This window comes from Rutidosis leptorrhynchoides, chromosome 6 (genome assembly GCF_046630445.1).
Source record: "Rutidosis leptorrhynchoides isolate AG116_Rl617_1_P2 chromosome 6, CSIRO_AGI_Rlap_v1, whole genome shotgun sequence".
Lineage (NCBI taxonomy): Eukaryota > Viridiplantae > Streptophyta > Magnoliopsida > Asterales > Asteraceae > Rutidosis > Rutidosis leptorrhynchoides.
Window position 1 is genome coordinate 428,537,169 of NC_092338.1, and position 20,969 is coordinate 428,558,137.

Sequence of the window (20,969 nt, forward strand, 5' to 3'; positions counted from 1 at the left end):
GTTTTTCGAATGTCCTATCGTATACTGAGAAAACTTGTACTTTACGTTTCGTGAATCGTACCTTTGTCAAAATATAGTCTTAAATCATCCATAAACTATACCACTGTAGCAAAGTTACTGTAGCAAAGTCATTTTTTACTGTAGCAATTCACTGTAGCAAATAGTGATTTTCAAAAACACTGTAGCATTTTGGGTACTGTAGCAATTTGAAAATGTTACTATCGTTTACTAAATAACTTGAAATTATATATATGTATATATATTTTTTTAATATACATAAATCAGTTTTTAAATACACATTGGAAGTTATTTATAAATAAATTTTAATAATAAATATTTCAACTTATCATATATATTCAAATAGATATTTAAACCAATAAGTTTAATGTACGGTATCAAATAATTAATACATTGTTACCTTTTCAAGTTATAGTATATATGTATCTATTTACATATAATTGTTCGCGAATCGTCGAAAATAACCGAAGGGTATTTAAATATATAAAAGTAGTTCAAAAATTTTGAGATTCAGTTTTACAGACTTTGCTTATCGTGTCGAAAATGTTAATCATACAAAGATTAAGTTTAAATTTGGTCAGAAATTTCCGGGTCATCACATATTATATCCAAGTATTAATACACAACTTTACATTCAATTGAAAATATTCACATAACAGGCAAGGTTTTCAAGCAACATGGGGTTCTCGAACAAATTCGAGTTTTTCGAGCGAATTCGAGTTTTTGAACATATTCGAGTTTTTCGAGCAGAAGGTTCTCGAGCAACTTGAGTTTTTCGAGCAATCGAGTTTTTTGAGCAGAAGGTTCTCGAGCAACTCGAGTTTTTCGAGCAATAATATGTTTTCGAGCAAAAGGTTCTCGAGCACTGTTTTCGAGCGAGTCTCGAGCACTGTTTTCGAGTGAGTTTTTCGAGCAGCTTCATCTTCACCATCAGCTTCGCTGATCTGGTGATTTTAAGCTAAAAAAACTCGATTTCAAGGTTTATAGGTCAAATTCAAGCATAAAGAAACATACCAATCATACATAAACACTTTTCCCAACTCTAAACATCAAAATCTAGCATTTACAATCAAGATTTGGGATTAATTCATCCCAAAATACTCACTTTATCATAAACTCAAGTTCTAACACACAATTCATCATTTTTAACAAGTTCTTGCTCAATTCACAGCATAATTAGATCATATAAACTATATAGCAACTATTTCTAACATCAATTAAACATAACAAACACAAATCATGAAGATTCAAGCTTAATTTCATCAAAAACCCATTTTACACCCAAAACTCAATTTCTATAAATTAAAGCACGAATTCAAGCAAGCTAACCTGGATAAATGCTTATAAGAATGATAAGATTCAGATCCTAAAGCTTCTTAATTCAATTTGTGACTTGGATTCAATTAGGGTTTTGAGATGATGAAAGTTAGGTACGGGTCTTGTTCTTGCACAAATTGGGAAATAAATGGAAGTATCCAGATATTAGTTACTTAAGTGGGTTATAAACCCACACCCCATAACACACGGGTATTTATCAGTTATCTGATATCTTTCGTACTTAATTTGGCAATCCTAACGGAGTCCAAATTCAACAAACGAACCATTTCTGTGACCCTTGTCACAAACTGGTCTTAACCAACTAATCAATTAATAATAAACATATTATTAAAATAAAAGCATATTTTAACCACAAATATAAACCTAAGGGCAATTAAGTAATCTTACTTCTAACCCCGGTTTCAGTCTGTTACACCTAAGAATTAGTAAACCGATCTACTAATTGACGCGAATCCTAAAGATAGATCTATTGGGCCCAACAAGCCCCATCCAAAGTACCGGATGCTTTAGTACTTCGAAATTTATATCATGTCCGAAGGAGGATCCCAAAATGATGGGGATATTCTTATATACATATTGTGAATGTCGGTTACCAGGTGTTCAATCCATATGAATGATATTTTTGTCTCTATGCATGGGACGTATATTTATGAGAAATGAAAATCTTGTGGTCTATTAAAATGATGAAAATGATTATTTATGTTAAACTAATGAACTCACCAACCTTTTGGTTGACACTTTAAAGCATATTTATTCTCAGGTATGAAAGAAATCTTCCGCTGTGCATTTGCTCATTTTAGAGATATTACTTGGAGTCATTCATGACATATTTCAAAAAACGTTGCATTCGAGTCGTTGCGTTCATCAAGATTATTATTAAGTCAATTATAGTTAGATATATTATGAAATGGTATGCCTGCCATCAACTTTCGATGTAATGAAAGATTGTCTTTTTAAAAATGAATGCAATGTTTGTAAAATGTATCATATAGAGGTCAAGTACCTCGCGATGTAATTAACTGTTGTGAATCGTTTATAATCGATATGGACTTCGTCCAGATGGATTAGGACGGGTCCCTTCAGCTAACATGGCCAAAGCTAAACCCGCAACTGCCGTCCTAGCCATTCGTGAAGGTGGGATCAAGAAGAAGAAAAACAAAACAAAGGGCAAGAACAAGGGCAAGGGTAAGTTTGGCACATCCAACTTCAAACCTAAACCTAAGGGCATTGCTAACTCTTCTACTTCAAAGATCCCGCAAACCAAGTCTCCTGAAGAAGCAATATGCTTCCATTGTAGGGAGAAAGGACATTGAAGGCGCAATTGTACCAAGTACTTGAAGGAACTTAATGAACTATGGGCTAAGGGAGTCGCCGTACCTTCAGGTTTTTTCATGATTGAACTAAACAATACTACTATTTCTAATTCCTGGGTATTGGACACAGGATGTGGTACTCACATTTGTACAAATGTGCAGGGACTCACAAGAAGTAGGAAGCTGAAGACCGGAGAGCTCAATCTAATCATGGGGAATAAGAACGTTGCCTCTGTTGATATGATTGGAGAATATAAGCTCACTTTTGATTCTGGTATATGTATTATTTTGTCTAATGTTTGTTATAGTGCCGAAATGGCAGGAAACATTATATCATTTGATGCTTTATTTAATGATGGTTTTGATTTTAGTTTTGATAATGGATCAATACTTGTTTACAATAATGGAATATTTTATTTCAAAGCTAGTCCTTGTAGAGGTATCTTGGAAACAAAAATAAAGCTAAATAATAGTTCAATCTATAATGTTGATTCATCCAAAGATGGTTTGGATAAAATGTATCTATGGCATTGTCGTTTAGGCCATATAAACAAGAAACGCATAACAAAACTCTAAACAGATGGAATTTTAGAATCATTTGATGTTACATCATATGACGAATGTGAATCTTGCTTGTTAGAAAAAATGACAAAAGCACCTTTCACAGGAAACTGTGAAAGGGGTAAGGATCTGTTGGAGTTGGTACACACTGATGTGTGCGGTCCATTCAGATCGCCTACTAGACACCAGAAACGATACTTCGTTACATTTACTGATGACTTCAGTAGATATGGTTATATTTATATAATTAAACAAAAGTCTGAAACTTTGGGAGTGTTCAAGGCATACCAAAATGAAGTAGAAAATCAACTGAACAAAAGAATTAAGATTCTCCGATCTGATAGAGGTGGTGAATATCTTAATGATGAATTTCGTGATCATCTACGGGATTGTGGGATAATCTCACAATTAGCTCCTCCTAGAACACCACAACATAATGGTGTGGCTGAAAGGAGGAATCGAACATTACTTGATATGGTTCGATCCATGATGAGCCGCACAAAGCTTCCAATCAGTTTTTGGGGTTATGCCCTACAAACTGCCGCAAGGATCCTTAACCTCATCCCAACCAAGAAAGTTTCTAAAACACCTTATGAGATATGGCATGGTAAAACTGTGTCTCTCTCATATCTAAGAATATGGGGTTGTGAGGCTTACGTTCATCGTGAAGCTCAAGATAAACTTGAACCCAGATCTGAAAAGTGTTTATTTATTGGTTACCCGACTGATTCTTTTGGATATTTGTCTTACAACCCTACTGAGAACAAAGTCTTTGTGTCTCGAAGGGGAGTCTTCCTTGAAAAGGATCTCATATCAAAAGGAACCAGTGGGAGCAAAATTGACCTTGAAGAAATTCAAGAATCAACCAACATGGAAACCGATATTGGAACCGATTCTCCTCAAGAGGTCGACGAGCCTGCAGTTGAAAGAGAAACTGACCTACAGCCACCACCCATACGTAGATCTGATAGAGTGCGTCGAACACCAAAGAAATATATTTTACACATATTTGAGGGTGATGACAAAAATATAGATTCTGATGAACCTATTACCTATCAGGAAGCGATGACAGGCCCCGAGTCTGCCAAGTGGAAGGAGGCTATGGACAAAGAGATCCAATCCATGCATGATAATCAAGTCTGGACCTTGATTAATCATATACCAGGTACTAAAACCATTGGGTGTAAGTGGGCCTTCAAGAAGAAGACCGATATGGATGGAAATGTACACACATTCAAAGCCAGACTGGTGGCTAAGGGTTACACGCAACAATATGGTGTAGACTATGATGAAACTTTTTCACCAGTAGCTATGTTGAAATCCATTAGAATACTTCTTGCCATAGCTGCATTTTATGACTATGAGATATGGCAAATGGATGTAAAAACAGCTTTCCTTAATGGTAAGCTAACAGAGGATGTGTTTATGACACAACCTGAGGGTTATGTATATCCTAAGTATCCTAATAGTGTGTGCAAACTTCAAAAGTCCATTTATGGACTTAAACAAGCTTCTCGTAGCTGGAATCTTTGCTTTAATGAGAAAATCAAAGAATTTGGGTTTATTAGAGGCGAAGATGAGCCATGTGTCTATGTTAGGTCTAGTGGGAGTGTTGTAGTCTTCCTTGTACTATATGTCGATGACATATTACTTATGGGAAACGATATCCCGACATTGAAAAATGTCAAAGCTTGGCTAGGGAAATGTTTCTCCATGAAAGACATAGGAGATGCATCATATATTTTGGGAATAAAGATCTATCGAGATAGGTCAAGGAGATTAATTGGGCTAAACCAAAGTGCATATATAGATAAGATACTGAAGAAATTCAGTATGCATAACTCCAAGAAAGGGTGCGTTCCTATGAACCCTGGAATGATATTGAGCAAGTCTCAATGTCCTAATTCTGACTTGGAGTCAGCTATCATGAGTCGGACTCCATATGCTTCAGCTATAGGATCGATCATGTATGTGATGATATGCACTAGGCCTGACGTGTCGTATGCACTAAGCATGACTAGTCGTTATCAGGCTAATCCTGGTGAAGCTCATTGGATAGCAGTCAAGAACATTCTAAAGTATCTTAGGAGGACTAAAGAGATGTTCTTGGTCTATGGTGGGAATGACGAGTTGAGCGTCAAAGGATACTCTGACGTTAGTCTCCAATCAGATAGAGATGATTGCTCTTCACAATCAGGATTTGTATTTATGTTGAACGGTGGAGCCGTCACGTGGAGAAGTGGCAAACAAAGTACTATTGCTGATTCTACGACAGAAGCCGAGTATATAGCGGTAAATGAAGCTACTAAAGAGGCCATGTGGATAAAGAAATTCATCGGGGATCTGGGTGTGGTTCCTACAATCCATAATCCCATTGAGATTTTCTGAGACAATGTGAGTGCAGTTGTCTTGGCTCAAGAACCGAGGTCACAAAAGCGCACATGACACATACTCAGAAAGTACCATTACATCCGCCAACTTGTAGCAGAAAATGACATATTATTAAGTAGAGTAGACACGACTAAGAACTTGGCTGATCCTTTCACCAAGCCTTTGCCACAGACTAAGCATGATGCTCATAGTTTGATTGTATTTTTATGTTAAGTTTGAAACTTTAAACATTGGGTAATAATATATGTTGCAATTGAACTGATGATTAATATATTGAGATTATATTATACGCACGATGCTGTCATTTCATTGTATATTGCCATGTTTCATTTTGCATGTTTTAACTTTCAATGAATATTATTTCATAAACTTCCACAGTCGGTCATTCTCTAAGGAAGAGAGAATTGAATTAAGGCTGCTATGAAGTGTAGTAATATAGGCTTATATGAAACTACATTCATGAGGAACTTGATAGTTGATTCAAGGTTCTGGAATGACCACACTTAGACATTACTTCATGGTTTTAAGTCAAAAGTAAGCTCTAAGATGGCAACATCATTTATCCTAGAGCGGATATGTATGAGAAATCCTGACACAAACTATGTTATACTTTGACCTGTTTCTAACGCTGTGCGTAAATGCCGGTCATAAGGGAGCAGATTGGGTATATCATGGAATGTGGTGGATGTCTATACAGTTGAAGCAATTTGTTCCTTCTTCTTTAAGCGAGTTTAAGCGATATCTCTGAGCCCCTCGTTGATTTGTGCTGAATTAAATGCATGGCCATGCTACGACTGAATTAAAGCAATTGCAGTCTATTTGATCACCACAAATCTCCATCGGGAAACATAATCTTGAACGATGATGATTGACACTTAACCATGTCACACGTTCATATAGATATCTTGAACAAAAGGATGATTGATATAAATCAAAATATAGGAGTGTAACGTAGCAGACTAGTTGTTACACATGGTGTGTCTTTTAAGACAGACCAATATTATTAATGTCAGTGCAAGTGGGAGTCTATTGGAAATATGTTCTCGGGTTAGCTACGGTTCGACCGTGGTACATATATTCCGAAGATATGCCCATGACATTAAATAATAAAAGTCCATTTATCCTATTCGGTCACACACAAAGGCCAATCGTAAATTGTTTGATATACCTTCTAATCGAAAATTAATTTATTAATCATTAGTTAATGGTTTAATAAATTAAGTAAGTTTTTTTATGTGTATACATATACTTACAAATCTAAATATGTAGAGATTTGATTAGATTTTGCAAATCATATTTTATATAAGATATAAGATTTGATTTAATTTATAAAATATGATTTGATTTTGTAAATCTTATTTTATATAAAGATTTGATTTTGCAAATCTTTCTAAATCTTCATTTATTATATTTGTACAATATGTATTATTGTATCAATTATGTAATATATAATACCAAGTCTTGGTATTGGAAACACATACAAAAGATACAAAACACACATACAAAAATGCTATTTTCTTTCTCATTTTCAAGTAACCAAAATACTTGAAATCTATAATTGAGTTCGGTTTTTGGTGGAAATAAGGAAGAAGAAAAGATCCTTTAAGTAGAAGGTATAGATCGAAGCAAGGTTGGAACTTTGGGTGTCTACCATTTAGAGGAACTCTTCTTTGAGTTTTCAAATTCGATCTTCAAAAGGCTACAAAGGTTGTATTCTAATCTTCTCTTGTTCGGTTTCGTTAATTTATTTTGTTTGCTAAAATTTTGTACAATGATCCGTGGAAGAGTATGATTTTGTAAAGTTCTAAAAATGCTTCCGCTCGCTTTGAATTTGTATCATACTCCAACAGTATAATCATCTAATAGAGATGAAATATCATATTAGTTTGAAGTTTGCTTAACACAAATGCTGTTTTCAAAGTTTCACACGATATCATGTCATAATAATACTAATATACTAGTGAAATGACCCGTGGAATCACGTGTTTGTTTAAACGAAACAGTTTAATGATATGCTTTAAGTATTAAGTGACGTAATTGTTAAAGTTATTTAGTTTAATGACCCGTTGAACCACATAGTCCGACTAAGAAACTCGCCAGTTGAACATTTCATCAAAAACCTAAAGTGCATATTAAACAATCCACATCCAATCATAAGAGATAATATTGATTGTCATTTTATTTTAAAAGTGTAAATTAAAATATAAACTTAGAATTGATTTCATTCTGCTTAGCTTTTATACTTTTTCGTACTCAATTAAAAATAATCTATAGTTAATATTATTAAATAATTCAAAATTATTTAATTTTAATAATTATAATAACTATTAATAAGATTTAATAATAGTAATTAATTAGTAAGATTTAATTTTAATTTAAAATTATTTAGATTAATGACATCACTCACCATGCTTATATTTTTTTCTTTTTCTTTTTGATTTTTTCTTAACAAAGAAATTAGTCTAATAATGACATCATCATTATAGTATTTTAATATTAACTATAGATTAATTAATATTAATTAAGGTATTAATTAATATAGTATAATATCTCTTCTATCTACACATACTACATCTTCTATCAATCTATATATTTCTATTTTCTATTCTATTATTCTATCTATCTATCTATCTATCTATCTATCTATCTACATATTAAAAGAAAAACATAATTGAATCATCTTTTCAAAATTAAGCTAACCCTAGTAATTCATTTGTAAAAATAAATTAAATTTAAACCCTTAAAATTTTCAACTAAGCATTATGACTCGATAGCTATTATTTGATGCCCCATAATTACCTTAATACCGTGTGATCAGATCAAATGAATTTCACAATTGAATTGGAGAAGATCACAAGAGTTTTGATTCGGAGAAGTTTTAATACATAAATTACTTTCAACTTCTAGCAACTAAATGCCTTAATACGGTCAATCAAATTGCAAATAAATCACATTCTGTTTCTTGCAGCCCTATATGTATAAAAACATTATGTTTATGATCAAAAAGTGTTCATCAAAATACAATTAGATCAAATATACCATGTTTATGCTTAGTTTTCAACTAAGCATTATGACTCGATAGCTATTATTTGATGCCCCATAATTACCTTAATACCGTGTGATCAGATCAAATGAATTTCACAATTGAATTGGAGAAGATCACAAGAGTTTTGATTCGGAGAAGTTTTAATACATAAATTACTTTCAACTTCTAGCAACTAAATGCCTTAATACGGTCAATCAAATTGCAAATAAATCACATTCTGTTTCTTGCAGCCCTATATGTATAAAAACATTATGTTTATGATCAAAAAGTGTTCATCAAAATACAATTAGATCAAATATACCATGTTTATGCTTAGTTTTCAACTAAGCATTATGACTCGATAGCTATTATTTGATGCCCCATAATTACCTTAATACCGTGTGATCAGATCAAATGAATTTCACAATTGAATTGGAGAAGATCACAAGAGTTTTGATTCGGAGAAGTTTTAATACATAAATTACTTTCAACTTCTAGCAACTAAATGCCTTAATACGGTCAATCAAATTGCAAATAAATCACATTCTGTTTCTTGCAGCCCTATATGTATAAAAACATTATGTTTATGATCAAAAAGTGTTCATCAAAATACAATTAGATCAAATATACCATGTTGTCAACAACATCCAATCAGTTATATGAATTTCGATCAACCATATGTTTGATTAAAGGGGAAATTATGATGCGTATGCTATTACAGTCATTTGATTTTCACGAAAAATGGTTTATGTGAGTTAGTAATTTCATTTTAAATGTGTTGCATTTTTTATAAAACTTAAGCCATGGTATGAATGAGTGAGGGATATTCGCGATTTACTGCCGGAAATGATTTTGTTTCATATTTTTATAAGTACATTCCGCACATTGACGACTGATACAAAGAAATTATTAAATGAAATGTAAAAAATACATATATATTTTGCTAAAGTTTTAAGAAAAAGTTGAAACAAATCGCACATAAAAAAAAGATTTTTTTAAAGAGTTAAAAAACGGGAAAATATTTTTAAGAGGATACAGTAAATGGTTTTGCTCTGTCACATCGACGATTCGTACAGATAAAAGAAAATAATATAATAATAACAATAACAAAAACAACAACAATAATAATAATAATAATAATATAATAATAATAATAATAATAATAATTTAATAATTCAATATTTATACATTACTAAGATAAATTCTTCGGTTCTTCCCCGGTTTGATCCGGTTAGATTTCAAACCGGCCAGTCCGGTTTAAAATTATGAAACCACAGAGGAAGGGTTTTTGCTTTCCGCATTGTGAACCAATCTTCCTCATCGGACGCGTAATTCCAGATAGAAAAAAATAAAGCATCCCTGATTACATTACATACACATAAAACCGAAACATAAACCTATACATTATCGATGGATACAGAAAATGAAACAAAAACAGAGCAAAATGAAGAAGAACAAGTTGTGAATCCATGGGAAGTATCAGCGAAAGGAAAGATCGACTATGATAAATTAATTGATCAATTTGGTTGTCAAAGACTTGACCAATCTTTCGTTGACCGTGTTTTTAAACTCACAAATCGCACCCCTCATATCTTTCTTCGCCGTAATGTTTTCTTTGCTCACAGGTACTGTACTAAACAACCCATTACTTAAATTTTGTCGCTTTTAAGTTTTTATTGATACCCATCTCAATTTTTTTTTATAAATTATTAACATGGTCGTGTTTCTAGATTGATTAATTAAGTTTGTATACAGTATAATTCAATAGTTCAACTAGATTACTTCAATGTATTTACTTTTTAGTTATACCCTTTTCAAATGTTGGTTGTATATGAATATATATGAATATAAATGAAGGGAATTTGTATTTTGGCATTTCACTGAAGGTGTTTATGTGTATGTGTGTGTTTGAGGTTTACATTTTCAAGATTGACTTATTAAGTTAATGTAGGGTTTGTTGGAGATAATCGATTAAAAAGATGCAAATCATAGTCCCACATCGAAGTAGAAGAAACAAATATATGCTTATAAGTTTATAGGAACCTCCCTCTATCACCAATTGGTTTTAGAGTACTAAGATACTCATGAGCTTATTTGTATGGCATGTTGTTGGGCCTAAACGATGTTACAGGGTTTGTATGAAGTATATTTTAATTCAGTTTTACTTCAACTTGGTTACTAAAAGTCACATCTTTAGTGGATGAGGTTTCAGTTTACTTAAGTACTTTCAGCTTTCTTGTTGGTACAATTGATGGTTGATGATTGAAGCGGCGTCAATTTTTATGCTACCAACTCCTAGTATATGCTTTTGCAAATTTACTAACAACGGTATAGCCTATAGGTGAACTGTATGCAAAAAATACATGCATTTATAACTTTGTTATTTTATTTTATTTTTGCATTACACAACAGGGATTTTAATGAGATATTGGATGGTTTTGAACGTGGTGAAAAGTTCTATCTGTACACGGGTAGAGGTCCCTCTTCTGAAGCATTGCATTTGGGGCATCTTGTGCCTTTCATGTTTACAAAGTAAGCTCTTTGACTTGTTCTTTATCCAAATATAGTTCAAAGATAGTAAACACTTTTTGTGTAATTAGCATTTAATGCTTTTTCTGTAAAAACATAATAATGTACTATGTACGGCCTATAAACTTTTAACTTTTTAATTTAAATATTACTCCCATTTTGGAAAATGAAAGTAGTGACCTTAAGACATGGTTACAGATATTTGCAAGAAGCTTTTAAGGTTCCTCTAGTCATACAACTAACAGATGACGAAAAATGCATGTGGAAGAACCTTACTGTAGAGGAGAGCAAGAGGCTTGCTCGTGAGAATGCAAAAGATATAATTGCTTGTGGATTCGACATCTCTAGAACCTTCATCTTCTCAGATTTTGATTATGTCGGTGGGTAAGTAATGTCTGCATCATGCTATTTTTATAATAATCATGCATATATGATAATAATTTGGGATTCAGAGTTTGTGCTAACAGGGTGTGTATATTTCAGCTGTTTAAAAACTTGACAATAAAGGAATAAAATGAAATTTTTGTTAAATGCTTTTGCATCTTCTGATGGAAAAATGTTTTGTGCAGTGCGTTCTATGAGAACATGGTGAAGGTTGCAAAATGTGTTACATACAACAAGGTGATTATTCTTATTAGTGTGATAAGTTGCTACAATGATTGACCGTTCATTCACATTATTGGTCTTAAAAAAGACTTTTTGTTCAATCCGGATTTTTTTTTCTACTAAGGAACGTGGTTGAATTTATGCAGGTTGTTGGAATATTTGGCTTCACAGGTGAAGATCATATTGGAAAGATCAGTTTTCCTCCTGTCCAGGTTAAGACTTAAGATGATGTCTGAACTTATAAAATGCAATGTTGATTAGTTTTTTAGTTTTAGGAAAAAATTATAAGTAATTTTACCACATTTATGTCTTTCTAAGTTTAACGTTCTTATTCTGCAGGCTGTTCCATCGTTTCCTAGTTCGTTTCCACATTTGTTTGCTGGCAAGGATAAACTCCGGTGTTTGATTCCTTGTGCGATTGACCAGGTTGTATTTACGGCTTAATCTCTACATTAATTTTCTGTTTAATCTTCACTATGTTTTCAAGTTCAAGACCTTCAATAGTTTTTTAAAGTTTTTAGACTCTAATCTCAGATGCCATTGTCACTATATATGAACAGTAATTGGAATTGCCCGAAAAATATGCTTATGTAACTGTAATATGTTATAAGAAACAATTTTTTTTTTTTTTTTTAATTTTATTATTATTTTTTTTAATGTAACCGTAATGGTTGACTGTGAAGAAAATTATGGTAAAGAATGTCCAAAACTTAGTGGTAGTCAATCTTAGTATAAAGACTGAAATGAATACAAAATGATTATAAAGGTGGAAAAGTCTAATGTTTAAGCCTCAAACTTTATAGTTATGGGATGGGTTTTTTGGGCCTTATGTGCTGGTTGTATAATGATTTGAACGGGTCGTCTATAGTTGGGTTAAACTGTAACTCCCTTTTTCCAAATCTTTTTAACATGTGTGAACAGTTGTGAGCTAAGTATGATTAGTAAATATATAATAAATTTTGAATAATATCTGCTTGGGCTTTTATGCATCAAAATGCACGTTGAATGATTTTTACCCATTTGTCGTGTTATAGATAAAAGATAACCCAGATTGACCCATGTATAAGTAACCTCTAATCTCAGTTTTGTGATTGATTCAGGATCCTTATTTCAGGATGACAAGGGATGTTGCTCCTCGATTAGGTTATAACAAGCCTGCATTAATTGAATCATTATTCTTTCCAGCCCTTCAGGTACATTTTTTTCTTAATTTTTGATTTGGAACCGGGCTGAGTCAATTTGGTTTTGGGCCTAAGATGAAAGAAATCTGCTGGCCCGTCTCCTTAGTTTTTATCTAATTATTATTTTAGTTACTTGTTTACTTGGTCCTTAAGTTATATTGAGTTATTTTAGGAATAAGAATCCTAGTCTATTTAGGGTTATCTCTTTATATATCTTTAATTGGATTTTATACCGTGTTAAATTTTTTTACGAATCTAGCTTTTGTCGTTCACAACCTGGTCTGCATTATTTTTGCTGATATTTTTTTTGCAATTTGTAAGCATTTATAGTTGTTTCAAAATTGTTTGGTGTTAGCCATTTTTCCAGCTTCTAATGTATATGATATTCTTATTCTGTTGGCTAACCTTTTCAGGGTGAGACTGGAAAGATGTCTGCAAGTGATGCTAATTCGGCAATATATGTCACCGACTCTCAAAAAGATATTAAGAACAAGGTTTTTAAGTTTCTATGTTCTTTAATTTTCTTTTGTAAAGGTTTTGCATAAAGTATAATACGGATTAGTCAATATTGTGCAGATAGGCTCTAAACTTTCATCTAATTGTAATAAAGTTATTATATAATATATAATATAATATAATATAATGGTTTTTTATTATAGGTGAACAGATATGCTTTTTCAGGAGGGCAAGATTCTGTTGAGAATCATAGGAAGTATGGAGCGAATCTTGAGGTAACTAAATTAAATGATATGTAACAGAAACATACATGCCGAATGTATAAAAAACATAGATTCACTTCTATTTTTTTCTTCCTGAAATTAAGCTTTTATTTTTGTTTTTTTAGAGAGTTATTTTCGTAATAACTACAAATTACAAAATCTCGTTGATATAATATTTCCGAACTCATTGTCAATAGCATATGTGTTAATCTATTCCATGTATCTAATTTTGTGAATATTGTGTAGGTGGATATACCTTTCAAATACCTAAGTTTTTTCTTGGAGGATGATGAGGAACTTGAACATATTAGGAAGGTAATTTAACTATTTATTGATGCCTTTAGTTTGGTTTAAATTTGTCGAATCCCACTGAAATATGATGTTCTTATATTTATTTTTATAGGAGTATGGTTCCGGACGCATGCTTACGGGTGAAGTGAAAAAGAGATTAGTTGAAGTTTTAACTGAATTAGTGGGAAGACACCGTGCAGCTAGGGCAGCCGTTACTGACGAGGTATTATAACATTAACTTGTTTTACTTTCTAATTTAATCTTGCAGCTGATGATGTCATTAATATAAGCAAGGTTGCAAAATTCGCTATTCGGGGATAAATCGGTTGGGATTTTGGAAGGATTAATCGGCAATTCGGGGATTAATCGAAAATTAATCGGATTGTACTGTATACATTTAAATATTAAATTTTAAAAATTGTATACGTAAATATAGAAAAAAACCATAAATATAAAGATAATTTTTAACATAATAGTCTAAAATTGTTCATTTTGCTTCAAAACTATAAGATTTTAGTTTAAATTTATGTTAAAATGTTTACTTTGACGGACTTTGATTACCAAATTCGAGTTTGATTCATCAATTGACGTTGACCTTTTAATTAAACGGATTTTTGAAAATCGGAACGGATAGCTCCTAAAAATGATTAATCGAGGATTAATCGGCGAGTAATCGGGTTTTTTACAACACTGAATATAAGTGAGTGTCTAATCGTGTTATTCAAGAAAGAATTTAACTTTAACTGTCTGATGAGAAATTTTAAGTGCCAAGTCAACGAGGGTTATATGGGTTTTTTCGTATCCGTTTTCTGAAAGTGATTTTATGATATTGAATTATCAGTTGTAACAAAAAAAAGTTGTTTAGGAGATAGTATTTTGCCAAATTTGATGATTATAAAGAATAATTGATTAGTAATTCTATACTTTGTGATGCAGATGGTCGATGCATTCATGGCAGTAAGACCACTTCCAAATATGTTCAATTGAAGGTGCTGGTAGCTTACTAAAGGAGTTGGTTCATTACATGTTTTTTTTTCCCCAAAAGATTATGAAAGAATCGGTTTTTTATTTAATACAGCTTAAGCTTATTTCTTGTAGTGTGTTTCAAAATACCGCAGATCAGATAGTTCGAAAAACGCCAAATTTTTATGCAAGAAAATGGGAAAATGGTTCTACTATTTACTGTTTATACTACAAACTTGAGCAAACAATGTATGAGTGAAAGATTGTCTAATATGAATATGCTACACAAAATTCTAATGTTTCCATTTGTTAGATCAAAACCAAGAATCGGATTTGGGGTTAAACCTTACTCCTCTATACTTCCTCCTCTGAACTCGAAGAACCATGGACGCTGTCATCTTCGTATGCCCTATACATTCTTGAATCTGCACTCATGAACCTCGATATCGTACTCTTAAATCTTTGAGTTTCAAGTTCATCTTCACTTCCATCTGTTGATTCTACATCGCTGTTATCACCTCCCCTCAAATCAGATTTACGCATACTTTTTATTTTGCTTTTTCTTTGATCGTTATCACTAGATTCTTTAAAGCTTTTCTTACTGTAACTTGATTTTACTCTATTCATACTTGGCTTAACTGAGTCACTCCCTTCTATTTTGAACATGACTTTCTTTTTGGTTGATTCCGCTTTCGTTCTTGCTTTTGATTTCGAGTTTATGAGAATTGATGACATGCTTGGTTTTTCATCATCTGTAAAATCTTCATCACTGTAATTATCTTCGTCATATATACTTCCTGATGTACTGTTGGAATCATGGTCTGAATCAGGTTGATCTTTAGGACAACGTGATGCTTCTGGATTGACCACTGGTTCAGGCTTGGACACTGGTGTGGTGACTAAAGCTGAGTTTGAATCAGACTCCGAGTCTGAAAAATCAGGCTCTGCTACCAGTTCTGGTTCTAACTCTGCCACCGGTTCCGGTTCTGGCTTTGGCTCTGCTACCGGTTCCGGTTCTAACTCTGCCACCGGTTCCTGTTCTGGCTCTGCCTTCGGTTCCGGCTCTGCCTCTGAAAAATCAGGTTCTAGCTCATCTACCGGTTGGGGTTCTGGCTCTGCCACCGGTTCCGGTTCTGGCTCTGCCACCGGTTCCGGTTCTGGCTCTGCCTTAGGTTCCGGCTCTGGATCTGAAAAATCGGGTTCTGGCTTTGCTACCGATTCTGGATCTAACTCTGCCACCGGTTTCGGTTCCGGCTCTGCTACTAGTTCCGATTCTAACTCTGTCGCCGGTTCCGTTTCTGGCTCTGCCTTCGATTCTGGCTCTGGATCTGGCTTTGGCTCGGGCTTGGGTTCGGGCTCTTGCTCTGATTCCGAGTCAGGCTCAGGCTTTAGCTTGGGTTCGGCCTCTTGCTTTGATTTCCATTCAGGCTCAGGCGTTGGCTCATGCTTGGGTTTGGCCTTCTGCTCTGATTCCCATTCAGGCTCAGGCTTTGGCTCGGGCTCGGGTTCAGTCTCTTGCTCTGATTTCAATTCAGGCTCAGACTTTGGCTCGGGTGCGGCCTCAGCCTCTTGCTCAGGTGCGGCCTCAGCCTTGGGCTCGGTCTCTTGCTCTGATTCCCATTCAGACTCTGGCTTGGGCTTGATCTCTTGCTCCGATTCCCATTCAGGCTCATGCTTGGGCTCGGGCTCGATCTCTTGCTCCGATTCCCATTCAGGCTCATGCTCCCAGTCATACTCCGGTTCTGGTTCGGGCTCAGACTCACTCTCATGCTCAGGCTCAGGCTCGGGCTTAGGCTCGAACACGGGCCTATTAAAGGGCTCTATCTTTATATGAAACTCTCGATCGGAGTCATACTCCGACGATGATGATGATGACGACGATGATGTATATTTTTTTGGTTGGGAGCCACTAGGAAGTTCGTTGGGTGGTGGCGGCGACGGTTCTGTAAACTCTTCTGGTGGTGTAAACTCTTGAGGTGGATCTACAGTGAGAAAGCTAAAAGCTCCTACAATGTCGGATATGAGTGGACGAACACTCGACTCTTGTTGAAGACACATTGCAGCTACCCCGACCGCTTGGTTTAAAATCTTTTCTGGAATTACTCCTTTAAATATTGGGTCAGCCAATTCTTGAAATCTCTTTGGATCTTTAAAATATGGTTGTGCCTATCCAAATCAAAGTAAAATGAGAAAAAATTCATGCTTTTCGCCATTAAAAACCCGAAAGGTGAAAAATAACATTACCCAAGTCACAAGATTTTGCTCGTTTGTAGGGCGAGATGTGTCCATTGCCTTTCGCCCACTAATAATCTCCAACAAAACTACTCCAAAGCAATAGACATCGGATTTGAGGGTTAGTTCACCGGTAGATTCATATTCTGGAGCACAACAAACGGTTCCTACAACTCTTTGCTGCACACTGCTACCCGAAGAACTTTCTAGATTTACAAGCCCGTAGTCTGCAACCTTCGGCTCAAAGTTTTCGTCTAGCAAAACATTGGTAGACTTAACGTTTCGACATAGAACCGCAGGATTAACCTTTTCATGTAAATACGCCATAGCTTGTGCAGCTCCTGCTGCAGCTTTCATCCTTGTGATCCAGTCTAACGGTTTTTTGCCCGATGGAAGATCTGTCATTCAAATTTAACATTAAACATTACAAAAACCTTTCACTTGGATTATAATAACATGAGAGAAAAGTACCATGCAGATGATCTTTAATCGAACCCATTGGCATGTACTCGTAAACCAAAAGTCTTTGATCACCATCAGCACAATATCCGATAAGTTCCACAAGATTTGGGTGTTGAAGATTAGTCAATTTGATCACTTCTTCTACGAACTCCTTGTTTACTTTTGCACCATGTTTGTCTAGTCGTTTCACAGCCACCACCTACATTCATTCAAGTACATAAAATCATTGATCATATACACATCTTTACTTTAAGTAAATACTATGACTTTCCATTAGTAACAAGGAGTTTGTGTAGTGATAGTGACTTGTCTTCCCATATGGGAGGTCAGGGGTTCGACTCTCACTCGCTGCAAAATTTTCCTTGGTATTCGCCCATTTTCATGGGCCTCGGAGGTTGCGGGCGTCTTGCGTCCGGGCCTCACACGAGGGGGTTTTACCACACGCGATGCCCGTATGGATTCGTCGTGTGGGTTTCCTCAGTGGCGATATGATTGTAATGATTCGTACCAAGGAAATGCTCAGGTGGGTGGGTGTTGACATCGCGTTCGACCCCCTGCCAGTGACTCTAACCGCCATTAAAAAAAATGACTTTCCATTACTATTAATTAACTTATTAAAAAAGTTTTTTAACCTTGCCATCAGCCAGAGTTCCTTTATAAACTTTTCCAAATCCACTTTCACCTAATAGACATTCTCGCTTGAAATTGTTGGTGGCCAACGCCAAATCTCTGAATTTGAATGTACGAGCTGAACCCGCGGGCGGTTCATCCGTAGTAGCAGTGGCAGGAGCAGCAGTATTATTATTAGTTGTGGTTTCGGGAACTGTAACTGCAGGAGGAGGTGGATCAGCAGCAGCAGCGGTAGCACCACTACCACTACGACGACTGCTTAAAATAGCGTTCTTTACTGCATCAAATAAAGGCTTGCTTATTTGTCTGTAAATGTGCCAACATGGGTGGGTCAGGAAGATTGGGTAATTGGTTGTCAAAATGAATTCAGGTCAAAACAGATAACTTTTAGCTTATGGTAACTACATATATAAAATTTAATTAAATATATAAACCTTTCGTAACCACCACTGGTGGAACCAGAATTTTTTTTTACTGGAGGCGATTTTTTAAAAAGCGTTCACATTTCATTGTAAACTTTTTTCTTCCATTCTTCCATGAAAATACAACCGAGTCATGGGCTTTTGGGTTGGGGCCAAAATTTGTAGGCTTTTGGGCAAAATATGGAGGCTTTTGGGGGTAAAATAAAAACATCCAAAATTTAAACACTGAAAATTTCAAATTCACTAGGGGCAGGTGCCCCTGCACCTATGTAGTTTCGCCCTTGGTAACCACCATCAAAATATACTCTGTAATTCAGTAGCTCCAACCTGGTTTCAAATTTGATACTCTACCTTTTAGTTGCATTTGTCAAAATTGTGCACAGAATAAAAAATGGATCATAGAATCCAAAGTTCCTCATCGTATAAACAAATCGAATGTAAAAAATTAGCATAAATTAAAATATAGCTCAAAATAAAAAATATAGCATAGAATCAAAATTGAACATAGAATCGAATAAATCACGTAGAATCAACTAATAAAGTTCAAAAATATAGCTCGCAATCAAAATTTCAGCACAAAATATAATATCTCCATAGCATCAACGAAATTCAGATTCAGATAATCACTAATATGAGCATATAGATCACAGGTTGTGATCCAATAATATAGCATAAATTCCAAATTCTGGCACAAAATCGAGAAATCTGAGCACCACAAAATTTCGCGCAAAATGGAAAAATATTGCATAGAAACGAAAAGTTTCAAAATTTAGCGTATAATATACGCCTTGCATATAAACATACCAGAAGATAGTTTGGAAACAGGATTTTGTTTTGGTTGTGCCACAGGCAAATCCTCATTTTTAGTCTCATCTTTTTTTTCATCTGAATTTTTTCCTTTTGATTTTTTTCCTCTAAGGCAGGGCAAACAATTCATACTCCACGCAATGATATAAACAGGAAACGGATATTAGTATATTTTCAACGTTCTATCAAAGGACGAACAATGTGATCCTTTGATCTGCTGCATAAATACTCCCTCGATACATGATTTAGCGAAAAGTTATACAGGACGCAAAAACAACAAATGATTGTGAAGGAAAATGTAGAAGAACTAGACGCAAATCTTGAAAACTGAATGGGAGAAACTAAGAAATGAGGATGAAGAGGGTCCTCCAGGCTCCGAACATGGCGACTTGAAGGACCTGAACTGCACCCAACCGAACCGTTAAGAGTCTCGGAAAAATAACAGATTAGGAAAAAAGATCAAAGTGGCATGGCCAGAAGAAATTTAGCTTTTTGGATGGAGAAAATTGTGGAAATTGTGCGGACATAGTATTAATTTTAGATAATAATATTGTGTACATAAATTAATGTAAGGATCGATGGCTGTAATTACACTATATAACTCAAGTGCACAAAACAAAAAGAAAAAAAAAAAAAACCCTTCTCGGTTTATTTATTAATCAAGATTTTCTCAAAACAAAGCTAAGCTAGAAGTCCGCATAATTGTGGCCGAACTGGGAAGGCCCCTTATGTAGTGGTTGAAGTGTAACCGCACTACTTGAAGACGCCTAACGGAATACTTGTGCCGCGAGCTTGGCGCACAACCAACCTGAAGAAGTAATTCAATTGATGAACTGTTAAGTACTCATTTTGGAGTATTGGCTGATCACCAAGTTTTGTAAGCGTGTTGTGCGCTGCACTTCTCTTCTTGGTTTCTTATTAATTTAAACGCATTTCGTTCCCAATTATAACGAATGAACGTGCTATGTAACTGTCTATGGCAACACATCGATGTTTTGAAAAAATGTAATAAATGTAAGTCCATGTCTACGTTACACCGGCCCTGGACGAAGTCTGAAGTGTATTCTAGCCTTCAGACGGCAGTAGCTGGCGCCTCGCGTATTGGAGGTGCGCATGTGAGCCCTGGAACGGAATCGCCTCCGGATTTCGTATCCGTCGTAATGATTCCAGCGTAGTCTAGAATCTACGCATGTCATGACAACTTTTGTTTAATTGGTTACTTGATAATGCCACACAACCATGACGACGGGTAGCGTCCTTACAATGCAAATGTGTGCTGATGCAATTATTAATAACAAGGCCCCTAGAGAAGATGACCGAGATAGTGGCACTTAGACGATTGAACTCGTCATCGGCCTTTTGAGAAACTTCAAGCTCTTAATTCTTAACTTCTAGTTTCGTTTGTTGTGATAGAGGTTTCAAACTCTATTCGTCGTCTTTTTGTTATTTGGAATCATTACAAGTTCATCATCAATTGAGAT

At 34.8% G+C, this 20,969-nt stretch overlaps 2 protein-coding genes across 2 annotated transcripts; one reads left to right on the plus strand and one right to left on the minus strand.

The window, feature by feature from the left end:
- The first annotated feature begins 9,888 nt into the window (after positions 1–9,888).
- On the plus strand, positions 9,889–15,065 carry LOC139852591 (tryptophan--tRNA ligase, cytoplasmic-like). Its single transcript, XM_071841898.1, has 12 exons — positions 9,889–10,271; positions 11,059–11,178; positions 11,374–11,559; positions 11,745–11,796; positions 11,928–11,993; positions 12,121–12,207; positions 12,882–12,974; positions 13,376–13,456; positions 13,622–13,693; positions 13,928–13,996; positions 14,085–14,195; positions 14,909–15,065. Exons 1-12 carry the CDS (start codon positions 10,057–10,059, stop codon positions 14,957–14,959), a joined length of 1,203 nt encoding a protein of 400 aa, XP_071697999.1. The 5' UTR covers positions 9,889–10,056; the 3' UTR covers positions 14,960–15,065.
- Positions 15,066–15,099: 34 nt separating this feature from the next.
- LOC139852590 (uncharacterized) lies at positions 15,100–20,037 on the minus strand. Its single transcript, XM_071841897.1, has 5 exons — positions 19,486–20,037; positions 18,262–18,536; positions 17,639–17,828; positions 17,180–17,565; positions 15,100–17,101 (listed from the first exon to the last, which is right to left on the minus strand). Exons 1-5 carry the CDS (start codon positions 19,616–19,618, stop codon positions 15,290–15,292), a joined length of 2,796 nt encoding a protein of 931 aa, XP_071697998.1. The 5' UTR covers positions 19,619–20,037; the 3' UTR covers positions 15,100–15,289.
- Between the last annotated feature and the right edge of the window lie 932 nt (positions 20,038–20,969).